The sequence below is a fragment of the Leptodactylus fuscus genome, chromosome 5 (genome assembly GCF_031893055.1).
Source record: "Leptodactylus fuscus isolate aLepFus1 chromosome 5, aLepFus1.hap2, whole genome shotgun sequence".
NCBI classification, from domain to species: Eukaryota; Metazoa; Chordata; class Amphibia; order Anura; family Leptodactylidae; genus Leptodactylus; species Leptodactylus fuscus.
This window is the reverse complement of record NC_134269.1, coordinates 70671326-70684132: the sequence shown is the minus strand read 5'-3', so window position 1 is coordinate 70684132 and position 12807 is coordinate 70671326. Positions and strand designations below refer to the sequence as shown.

Genomic DNA, 12807 nt, shown 5'->3' with positions numbered 1-12807 from the left:
TAAATGCACTGAGTTGCCGCCATGTGATTGGCTGATTAGAAATTAAGTGTTAACGAGCAGTTGGACAGGTGTACCTAATAAAGTGGCCGGTGAGTGTATATCATGTGTTGTTGTTTTTTTGAGGGATTGTTTTATTGGCCAACATTCACAGCTGTCTCAAAGTCTGTCCAGAGTCCATCTAAAACAGCGGAATAATGACTTTGAAATTAATGAATACCTGACTGACCCTAATGCAGCAAGTGGTCCCTTGGGATCCATTGTTAGCTATTAGACAGATCCATTCCTATGGCCCAGAACAACAGACTAAGGGTTGGTTCACACTAGCGCTTGTATTCCGTCCGCAAGGAGTCCGCATGGAGACCCCCCCAAACGGAATACCAACGCTAATGCAAGTGCTGTGCAGTTAAGCACACAGAGCCCATAGACTATAATGGGCTCTGTGTGCTTGCCGCGCACTGCCCGCACAATTCATTCGTGCGGGCAGTGAGCGGCAAGCACACGGAGCCCATTATAGTCTATTGGCTCCATTTGCTTTGCAAGCACATCGCTTGTAATTGCGATTGCATACCGTCCGGGGGACGGAATACAAGCGCTAGTGTGAACAAACCCTAAACAACGCACATGTGAACACACCCTTAGTTAACTTCAAGACCAGAAAGATTCTGAAACACAATAGATAAAATGACTGTAGTGATTTTTTTTTCTTGTGATGACAGTGGGGTCCTCTTTAAAGGAAATGTTTAATCAGAAAATGGCATACTGTTAAGAATTTGTTGAATTTTTTTTTTTTTTTATATATAGATATTGACCTGAAAAATTAAATAAATAGTAATGCTGAAGTGTGTTAGCTTTCAGTTTTGCCACGTTAGGCTCATACTAACAATCTCTGTCATTTGAGTTCTTCGGGGTACCTGAACAATGGTGAGCTGGACCGCTAAACCAGTGTTGGCTATAATAGGGTCCACTGTTTCATAACTGAAAGTGGGGAAAAGATAGTCCTCTGTTCAGGACTTTTGTCTCTGCCAATTTTCATTGGTTTCTACGATGGAGTCTCCAGTGGAAACGTGAACCTAGCCTAAGTCTCACAAAAGGAACTTCCTGTCTTGTAGAGATCACTTCTCAGCAGTCTTCTTATAATCAGAGACAAGGTTACAATGAAAGTCAATACCTATGTATAGATAGTAGCACAGCCATTTTAAGAACACCTTGATTCCAGTAGGTCTATACACTTGTCTGTTTTTAATGGCCGTCAAATAAAATGACATTCTCTATCTTTCTCTGCTCGCACAGACTCACAGATCCATCAATGGATCTGTTTTTAACTGCTGTAACACATATTGATATCCATTTTCTAACGACAAATGAAATTTGTCTGTTTTTTCCACTGACAGTTCAAAACTGTTGCAAAATAAGCAATGCTCGGCCATCAAATATGGAAAAAACGGAGCAGATGAAAAGCAGCCATTAAAAATTGACACGTTCGTCCGTTTTGTCACTGTTGTGTGCATAAGGCCTTAAATTAGCCAGTCTATTGATAAGCCAGGTATAATATCCATCATATCTAGTGCATTTTGACAATGCCTGTCTTAGTTCATGAAGTATTACTGGATTATTATGCTGGACTACTTTTTTCTTTTTTTGCCTTGTCTACAGGCATGATACGCCTGCCCCCTCCCCCAATCATGTAAATAAAATTTTTTAAAAAACTACAATCAGTAATTCACAAGCGATTATAAATAAAAGTGTCAGTGTGTAGTTATAGTTATTTAGGTGATTCTTTCCCTTTAAGAGGTACATTGAGTCAGCGCTCCCTGTTGTTGTGCTAGCTTCATTAGCACAGACTATACCTTTGATCAACTTTGCCAATTAAACTTGTGCCCTGTTACCTGGAATTTATGTTTAGTCTAATGAGTTCAGAACAAGAGTGCGTCACTTTAGCCTGAACAGTCGGCTCTTTTTATTAAACTCTTTTCTCCCTTCGTTATATTTTTTCATTCTGTTTCTTTTAATGTGTTATTTTAGTTTATGGCACCCTGGAAAAATGATCATGTTGTGTGTTGTATATGTCGTGCAAAACGCCTTATAGGGTATATTTAATGGCCATAAAAAGAGACGTTTAATATACATGTGTTTTTACTTCATCTGTTTTACTAGGTGTTTGCAATTCTCTTCCGTGCCTTGACAGTAATGCACACTGCCTCTTTATTTCAGCTTCGGCCTCGTCTTTTATGTCGCCATTTATTTTCCTTTTTTTATGCATTTCCCACACAGCCCCCTATTTAATCTGCTAGCATGTAACATTTTAACTGGATTGGGGCCATACAGCTTTCTATAAAAATGACAGAACTTCAGCGTGTTTCACCTTTTCTGGAGTGTTTTGGCTTGCAGGGTTCCTAGCATGACCCAACCTCTCTTTTATTATCCAGAAATAAAAGCCTTTTACCGTTTCTTATTATTTTACCTTGTATACGCTGTTTACCATCATCTTTCTGGAGCCATGAATAGGGCTTTGTTAAGTGTTTTATACTTAGTTTGTTCTGATTTTTTTTTTTTTTCTATTTTTTTTATTCTGCAATGTTGATTTGAAAAATCAGGTTTTGATACATGAGTGTTACTATTGTATTAAAGCTTTGTGTTATAAAGGAGTCATTTGTTTCTCTTGTCTGGCTCTTTTTGACTGCACAAACAGCTCTTGTATTGGAATATTGACATAAATGTATATCTAACGTGCAGTTTAATTAAATATCTCCTTGTCATTGAATTTCAATCATACAAATGATTTGTCTGGCTCCTTTACTTTTCGTCCTTGACGCTGGGTTTCATATAGAATCTTGTTTTTTGTGATAGCCTAGGTATAATCTAGTGTACTGATCACATCATTTATTCTTTTGACCAGTTTCCTTTTTTATTTATATTTACTGATGTTGCAACTTACATAACATCATGTTCCATCAGATTCTGTACTTTTCCATTGACGCTAGGTTCACACTAGCGTTTGGCAGTCCGTTCTCAGCTTTCCGTCTTCTGCATGCAGAAGACAGAAAGCTGTCAGACCTGGTCCGGCCGTGTGCGCCGGTGAGCGTTTTATGCTCTCCGCCGCAAAAACGTTTTTTTAAAACCGGACACAGAGTACTGCATGTCCGACTTTAGAAAAACGGTTTTGTGGCGGAGAGCATAAAACGCTCACCGCCGCTCACGGCTGGACATCTTTCAAACCCATTCAAATGAATGGGTGAGAAAGACTCCTGCAGGTTTCAGTCTCCTGCCTCTGTTTTGTGCAGGAAACGGAAACCTGCAGAACGAGACCGGGCGCAGATGTGAACGAGCCCTTATTCTAATTTTACCTATTTGGAAAACGCCATTGTTTCCATAGGTATAATTGACATGCTGTGAGTTACAAAACCGAAACCATTTTTGAAATTGCAGCATGTCCACGGCGGATATTTTTCTGCACTGTGTGGATGGGATTAGCCAGAATCTCATCCACTTTGCAGGTACTATAAAATGCCGCAGCAAAATTGCGACATTTACGCTGCGTAAAGAGGCCTAAAGGAATTTTCAGGGATCCTCATTGATGTGCATTTCTATTATTAATAGTGGAGCAAATAACGCTGAACTACAGGACCAAGTTCACATGCTATTCTGTTCTGGGAAAAATCCTAAAATGACTGCAAATCTCAAGACCCTTAGATCTGATGACTGGTGGTACCCGTAAGAATGAACATGATCCTTATTTTTCAAGACCAAGCCCAGAAAAAAATGGCATGGTTTGAAAAAAATGGGATTGTTATAAAGAAAAACAAACTGAAATCTATGCCAAAAAACACCAATTGAGCCTAGCCTGAAGAAGCTCCCCAGTACAGGCAAAAGCCTTTAAACTATGCTGCCATAAAGATCTTTGTCAGACTACACATCAAGTGAAGTGGCTGTCAGATGGAATATACCTGGATTATATCCTCATGGTAGATGGACATGAGTCTTTTATTCTTGGTTCAGGACCGTTCTACTTGTTTGTTGTGGTCAAAACAGGTGTCTGCACCATCTAAATAAAAAGTAAAAGGGGTTTTCCAGGACTGATCAACTATCTCTATGGTAGGTCATCAATACTTGATAGGAAGGAGTCCAACACCTGGGACCTCCACAGATAAACTGACATTGTTTCATTGTTGATGGAGTCAAGTGATGCCATGTGGTGTGTGTGGAGCTCATTCTCATTCAGGTGAATGGGGCTGAGCTGCATTACCAAGCACAACCACTATACAATTTATGGCGCTGTGGTTGACGAGTAATAAAAAGGCTGTGGTCTATTCAAACTGTTTGTCAATGAGGTTCATGTTGGACTACCACTGACCCAATATAGATGAACTATGACATAACCTAGGCAGCCATCGAATGACTACGGCAGCGATCTTGGAAGGAATTGACACAGAGCATGTAAAAACCTCTCAATACACAAGGTATACCAATAATTTATTGACACTGGAATACTTCTGTAAGTTACACTATATTATCCTGCAATCCAATGTTCTGTTACAGTGTCCCAGGTTTCTAATGTTCTGAAAGGCTGCAATATATCAAAAAAGATTGTTTCCAAGTTGTTCTGCCGAATCCATTCAGAAAGCTTTGTAGTCTGAGGCTTTTGGTATAATACAATAGAAAATTTTTATATAGCTTTTCGTTTTACATATAGTTAGTGTATTGTGTGAATAATTTCTCATATTAGACTAAACCAGCTGAAATTGTATAAATGTGTTTGGTAATTGTTAAGTGTTGAGATCAGGTATAAAGCACCTTTGCTTCTCGGGTGCTGCCAGTCCTGGTATAGCTCTCATGCAAATAACTTCACTTCTCGCAGGCCATTAACTCAGGAAGAAATTGCACTGAGACGAGAGCTCGCAAGACAGAAGCACGCGGAAAAGATGGCAATCAATCAGGGACAGGAGCCCGCTCCCTCCAGCAGTGAATGCCAAGTGCCTGCAAACAGCGAGAGCACCAAAGGCAAGTGTCTGTCCTTACCACTTTAGTCACTTTTCCCTCCTACAGTCTTAAGTGAATTTAGTGTAATTTTCTGATCACTGAATGTTCCCACTATGCAGGCAGCAATTACACATCATTACAAGCCACACAACGTGCTAACAGGCGCTGACACCAGTCTACAGACAACATAATTACCAGCAAATGAGCTGTTTAGGTGGTGTGAGGTGTACGTGGTTAGTGATCAGCTTATTTATGGCCTACTCCTACCAGTGCCTTTCCTTCTGTCTGTCAATCTCAGGTGAATTGGGTATAGAAGGTCCACAGGGTCTTATATACCATGGCTCAATATAACAGACTTACTGATAACTTGGCGACATCGTCTAGCTGTGGACCTTCTTTTCACATGCATCGGTTACTGTAGACGGCGTCAGATAAAATTGAACAGGTGCTTTTATGCATTTGATGTATGCCATTGTTCATATTTTTCTTGCAATATTACAAATTTGGTTCTTTACGCTTAATAGGCCCCACTTTGTTCATGTACAGCTGCAAAATTGGGACACATCAGTCACCTTTGGCATGCAGTGGGCTGTAAAAGTCTCGTACATTGTATTGTAATTATCCAAAAGGCATATCTACACGAAATATGGGCACGGTAAATGATAGATATGGGAAACTACATAAGATTTAATATATACTTTTCTAATATCCTCCCATATAACTTCATAGTCATAGCGAATTCTTTTGGTTTCTAATGAAAGAGCACCTGATGTCAAAAACAAGACAATAAAAATGAGCCATAATTTTACATTTGTCAGCAGTTCACTCAATAGATAAGTTTTAAGATTGTGTTGTAATGTCAAGTGGGTGGTGTCAGGCAGGAGCTGGAAAGAAGGAGTGCTTGTGAATTCTGACACTGCCTGTTACTGATGAGAGCCCTGAGTCACATCGCTTGCCTCTTCCGGACACCACCCTCTTGACTCTAGAGAGTCTACTTAGCATATCAGCCACCAAAACTGACTGCCCTGGTTGCTCGGGAACAATTGGAGCTAGAAAAAAAAAATTCCAACTGTGCTGGAGTCAGTGAAGTGTCACATATTAAAGAAGACCTTTCACCTCCTGGGGCACATGTGGTTTTAAACGCCACTAGAAAGCAGTGCACTATTGGCTTTCCCGTTCTGTGCCCCCCCCATGAAGAGCTATCGGTGCCAGTACCATAGCTCTTCACTGTCAGAAGGGCATTTCTGACAGTCACTCAGGAATGCCTTTCCTCACAGCAGTGTCTATTGCGCTGTATTGTGAGAATGGTGAGGAACCCCCCCTCCCCTCCTGATAATACTCATCCATAGACAAGTACTGGGGGGGGGGGGCGTTCCTCACCGCTCTCACAGGACAGTGCAATAGACACTGCTGTGAGGAAAGGCGTTCCTGACTGACTGTCAGAAACGTCCTTCTGTCGGTGAAGAGCCCATTCCCGTTCCCGATTAATTCAGCGCACTGTCAGCTTTCTAGCAGTGTATGACACTGCTTGTGCCCCACGAGGTGAAAGGTCCTCTTTAAAGGATGAAAAGATCTTGTTTGGTGGATGTGGTGAAAGGTTCTCTTTAGGTAAATTTTAGAAACCCTGCTTTTCAAAGCCACAGTTTGTTTACTAAGGGTGCATTCACACTGAGTAAACGCTAGCTTATTTTGTAGAGTAAAATTACACTTGTAAATTTTGCTATCCCATTGACTTCAATTACATTTTACAGGCGTATTTTTTACAGGCGTATTTTTTACAGGCGTATTTTTACTCTTGTAAAAAAAATATCATTGAAGTCAATGGGATAGCAAAATTTACAAGTGTAATCTTACTCTACAAAATAAGCTAGCGTTTACTCAGTGTGAATGCACCCTAAGACGGGATACTTTCTATGGTATGAGGTAATTTGTATAACTGACTGGCATCTTTTCTCTTGTATGCTCAAATATACTTGTTTTTCAACTGGAAGATAATGGGCTGTCAGTTGCGGGATAGGGCAGATATGAGTGTGGCGAAGTAGACCTGCTTAGCAGAGGTGAGTGCGAACTTGAATGCGAGTACTGCCTCTTTATAGGCTTCTGAGGAAGTCTTCCTGGGAGTGGCTTTTCTTCCGGAGGCATTCTGGAACCCGCGAGGCACGTCTTAGTTTTTGTTTAGTCAGCTCAGTGTGCCAGGGTTGTCTGTTGATCGGTCAGGCTCTGGTGTTTGTACAAGGGACCACAGAGTCAAGGGCTGAGGTGGGTCCTGGAGTGAGGGTATGTCAGCGAGTGGTAGGAGAGAGTCTGAGAGCGTGCAGATGTCAAGGCGGTTAAGGGGTTGGAGTGTCTATTACAGAGGAGAGGGCAGAGAATGTCAGCAGGTCTATTCACTTCTATGGAACTTCCAGAACAGTAGTCCCTACTAATACTCTATTTACATGAGGCTTTTTGCGGACCTCCATTCTCATGATTGTTGGCGGATGCAGTGGTTGGACCCCTAGTGATCAAACACATATAGACTAAGGCCTCATGTTGCGGAAATACAGCTTCTTTTGTTACAGATTTTGCTGTGTGTTTTTTAACCAAACCTAGGAGTGACTATGAAGGGAATGGGAAATATGTAGGAAGCTCTTATACCTCTACCTTCTGCTCATCCTACTCCTGACTTTGGCTACACTATCTGTTATATTCTGTTATATTATGGGGATTACAGGTATTTACTAAAACAGAACATCAGGAGACTGACAGATCCTCTCTACCGTGGGTGACCATTGAATTCATGATATGACATACAGGGAATGATTTCTGTACGTATATTACTTATTTGTGTCTCGCACATTCAGGCCTCAGCCAAGATGATTCCTCAAAGTATTCACTTTTTTTTGTGAGAAATTCAGTTGTTATAACTACATTAGATTTTCCTTCCTCCATATTACAGGAGATGTACAAACTTTGTCCAATGAAAGGGAGATACAGAAGTCAGACAAGCAAGAGGATGAGAACAAAAGTTATTTTATTGCATTTGCTCGAGTTTTTAGTGGAGTGGCTCGCAGGGGGCAAAGGATATTTGTTCTGGGACCTAAGTATGATCCTACAGAAGCGCTGCCTAAGGTAAGGTTTTCTTTTTATTTCAGCCACTTTACAAGTATAGCTTCATTAAGCTGGAAGCTTTCTTCTTAAGTAAAATGAATTATTTCTGTTTTCTCTTATTACATTTCAAACCGCAGAAACACCACCAGAAATAGAGGAACCTTTAACCGCGAGGTCCTCATATTCCAGCTTGCCATCTTCCCTGGAGCACAGCTGTCCAGGGTGCTCTTTGACATTTGCTCATCCAGTGTTTGTTTCTTTTATTAATATAGATAGGGCCATTTCCAATATACTTCACCAAATGTCTGTGTGCCATGATTTTCTGATTAGACAGGCCTGGACTTGTCTTCAAGGAGCCCTTGGTAATGTTACAAGGTCTTGTCCCTTAATCAAATAAGCAGGACCACCGACTATAACAAACAAAGAGTCTAGCTATAATAGAATGAAAGGCGAGATCATTCATGACAGAGGAGAGAGATAAATGGGCCCATACTTCATGTCAGTAGAGGTGCAGAGGTGAAAGAGTACTAAGGTCACACAATCCCCTCCATTAGCTGTTCATTCAGTGGCACGGACATTCCCAACAATAGCGATACCTGGAGAACTTTTTTTTTTTTTTTTTTTTTATAGATGATGGTCCTTATAATATTTTGTTGATGCTGGTTAAGTTTCTTATAGATTTATTGTTTTTGCCTTGCTGCCTTTTTCCCCATCCCTTATTGTTTTATAGCCCTGCTGGAAAAAAAATCTTCACTACATACGTTGGGGGGTTATTTATTGCTTTTTATGCCCTCTTTTTCCATTGCATTTCCACTTATGAACAAGATCCATGTGAAGCTTTTTTTTTTTAATTCCAATTCTGTCAGTTTTTTTTTTTTGCGTAACCCACGTACTGGATGCAGAAAACCCACTGAGTTGAATGAGAATTGTGTAATTCTTAATATCTCCTTTGGAGGCACTGCAGGGAAATAAAACATTTGCTGCTAGTTTCCTCACTGATTGCAGCAAAAGAGTTACTAGCACAAGAAGAGGTGAACCCATATTAACAGAAGCCTGTTCATTTTTGTTGCTAATATCATCTGACCATTTGGTAATCATTTCCTTTGATGTCTGTCAACTCTCCTGTATTTTCTGTGCGCGTCTCCTCTTGTCTAAGTTGCATGTAGACTTGCTGTGCCTGGAAAGAGTTCTGATTTGGTTGACTGCTGTCTGTCCAACATCCCCATACACATGCATCCTCAGCCCTGCCGATCAGTAAATGTGTATTGAATTGGAGACTGTCAGTGGGATTGGCTAATCTTCCTGTGAATCAATGTATTGGGCAGTTGACATCCAGTTGCCTAATCTTTACCTCACTAGTCGGGAGACCCCCTTAACACTTTGAATGGTTGACCAAACCTGGCAAAATCCAATCCAAATATCTAAAATGTATGGACTCCTTAAATGGATTTTTCCGCTATGCTAGCTATTCCCTTTTCATAGGATAGGAGATAATGTACAGTTCAGTGGGTGGTGTGACCGCTCAGAACCCCACTGATCAGGAGAACAGAGGAGAGCTTTGTCCCCCTTTTTCAAGTATTGGTGAAGCAGATCGTGCACTGCTTCATTCTTTTCAATGGGAGTGCCAGAGATAGCTAAGCTTTGTACTTTGGCTATCTCCAACATTCCCATTGAAATGAGTGGAGTGGTGCGCTTGCTGCTCAACACCGCATCATTCAAAACAGGGGACGAAAATTCCCCATTGTACTGATCAGTCCGGGTTTGCACAGCCGGATCCCCACTGATCTGTAAGTTATTCCCTTTCTTATGGATATGAAATAATTTGCTTTGTGGGAAAACCCCTTTAAGGCATCAAACTGGTTTGTGGTGATCTGTTCAAGAGATCCAGAAATAATTTATGCCTCACATACTAGGCCTTCTCTCTGGCCATGTTATCAAAAACCCGTGACATGATGCTGTATAAAGTGTTCCCATGCCAGATTATTAAATGTGAAGTGAGACAGACATTGCTCATAGCAGAACTGCTTCATTTAAAATATTGTTTGTTCTTATTGTCATCTGTGCTGTCTATAAGAGGGGGCGATGCCAGTCCAAGCTCCCTCCAAACAAGCATATGTTCATATAATAACACAATGAGCTGATCTATTTCTGATAAATGTACAACAGGCAGCCTTTCATCCTCTTGATAAAACTGTCATACAAAGCGCCGGTGACCACAGGGCACAAGTTCTCTCCATGCTTTCACGTGTGAAGAGAGGGCCCTAGGAAATGGACAGCTCGCTGGAACGCCAGTCCTTCATCTTGTCGTATAATTAATGCAGACTTGTAGCTGCTGATTTGCCATATGGTTGACAGAAGGAGAAGAATGAATGCTTGCAGTATTATTTCACAAAAACTAGCTCTATACAAATCTGATGGTAATTTTGTGTAATGGAACAGAGGAGTGACACTTTTTGTCTACCTTTTCTGATGTCCCTATGGTTTTTTTTTTGTTTGTCTGAAGCTTTTTGTCTAACATATAAAATTATTTTGTTCTACTTATTAAACCTAAATTGTGTTAAATATGAGTTCTACCTTTTAAGACAAAACATTGTGGGGGTGTCAGACTTCCAGAGTCAACAGTCTGCGGTGTCCATCTGTAAAGTGCTATGTAATGGGTTATTCAGTCAATTTTGTTATAAGAGGTGAAGGAGAATAGACAGCTGTAGGAAAACAGCAATTGCCATGACTGTGTTTTTCATTAAAACCTGTGTTCATGACCATCTTAATCTTTGTTCAGTATGGATAAAAAAAAATCTGTGTACTGTACATTTTTCTTAAATTTTTGTCCAGTCCCAAAAAGCTTAAATGGTAATTAATTTTTCATACAACTTAGTCTCATTTCATAAGTATGTAACTCTGGATCAATTTAATTTAAAATGTGGCTCCTTTGTGCCTGAACACCTCACTAAAGTTCCTGTTAGTTCTCCATTTTAGCTAATTTGCAGTTCACTCCCTGATGCTATTCACGGTCCGTCCATAGATACATTAGATAAGCAAGACGTATTTACATTGAGTGGAGGGAAAGAGTCTTTGCTGTCTTCACACAGTGAATGGAGAGATGAGGGGTTAATTCTCCTAGTAGCCTTCACACACACATCTGCAAATTGCTTGCCAGTGCCAAGAATTGAAGATTCTGCAAATGTAAGAAAAAAGTCCTCTATGTACTTGTATTTACTTCTGGCTGCTTATGTGATTACTGATGGGATATTCGCAGACAGCAAGCAGCTTTCTTGACTGTGTGTGTAGATGGGTTTTTTTTTCTCCTGCATTTTAGTCGCTTTTATTTGCCCTGTATTTACAGTTTCTGCTCCTGGACCTCCTATATTATGGTCATTTGGGCTTTTCTCAGCTATTTCATTGATATTGTACAGTTACGCCTAGCAGAATTACATATGAAGAAACTAGTAGTATGAGTAACGGATAGATGAGAGAGCAGACTGCTGCTTTTTGTACACACCCCACAATCTTAGAAACCACTGGCAAATGTGCTGCAGCCATAATGGGGATATTGGCAACAGAAAACTCATAGAAGGATGCTGCCCTCTATAGGGTGGTGTACACAGTGCATTGTTCTCCTAATTCCATCCTGGAGAATAGATTTGCATATTTTTTACACAGAATCCCTAGCGGAGCAGGAATGACTTGTAAGTCTCCGTACTGCCTATGTAGGCAAACACTCTCCCTGATGTGTACGATTATCCCCTGACCCTGATATTTAATTTATACATGAAAACTCTGGTACCCTTTAAAAGAAAGCTCCCACCTTATGAATTTTCTTTTTTACAAACATCTGGTATAAAATGGTATAAAAGTAATAGTCACATCAACAAGCCCTATTACTTCTGCTATGCCATGTACTCTTAACATGTGACTGCTACAGCCAATAACTTGCCACAGTGGTGACATTAGTAATGTCAACTTGTCACCTCTACAGCCAGTGGTTGGCTACAGCAGCCATGTTTTGACACATCACATCATGGCTAGAGCGTTGTAAACAAAGACCTGTGGGAATCAGACAAGCAGTGGGAAGGGATCAGTAGGTTATGATTTATTTTGTTATTTTATACCATTATCGGCTGTTTATAAAGTATAAAATTATAGGAGTGGAAAGCTCCTCAAGTAGGGAAAAAGTATTGTAACAGATGTTAGGCATTATTCACATTAGCATTTTTTTTCTCTTTTGGGCCTTAACATTTTAAATGAACTTTTTTTTTTTTTTTTTTAACCATCACTATCTTTCTGTGCTGTTAGTTTTTACATTATATATGTTTCAAAATAAAGGGGGGTACGATGTAGGGAAGGCATGGTACACCAATTGTTAAGACAACAAGTGGATAATGAAGTTTTTGAACAAGAAATATGTACCTAAGTGTTTAATCAATTTATCTATTTTTTATGTCTTTTTTTTTTTTTTTTTTTTTTAATACAAATTTTAGACTTTAATGGCCAGAGCAAATGCATGGTGCCCATACATTTTTCAGCCGGCAGATATACATATAAATATGGCTAGGTATTATGGCATTCATTTCTACTTGGCATTCTTTGAGAAGGAGGAAAAATAATTTGATCCAGTGTGTAATGGACACCATCTGTTGTGAGATTGCTGTGCATGTTTTAACAGAAGGTTATGCGCTAGAGTTGACTAAATCCATTACCTACTATGATTTCAGCAGTGGCAGGATTTTCGCATTACCAGGT

General features: G+C 40.1%; 1 protein-coding gene across 1 annotated transcript in view; it reads left to right on the top strand.

Annotated features, from left to right (window-relative positions):
* Positions 1-12807, top strand: part of EFL1 (elongation factor like GTPase 1) — a 199058-nt gene that overhangs the window by 54603 nt on the left and 131648 nt on the right. Inside the window, exons 13-14 of the mRNA XM_075273426.1 lie at positions 4856-4998; positions 7916-8088. Coding sequence (XP_075129527.1) covers positions 4856-4998; positions 7916-8088 — 316 coding nt within the window. The remainder of the gene's footprint in view (positions 1-4855; positions 4999-7915; positions 8089-12807) is intronic.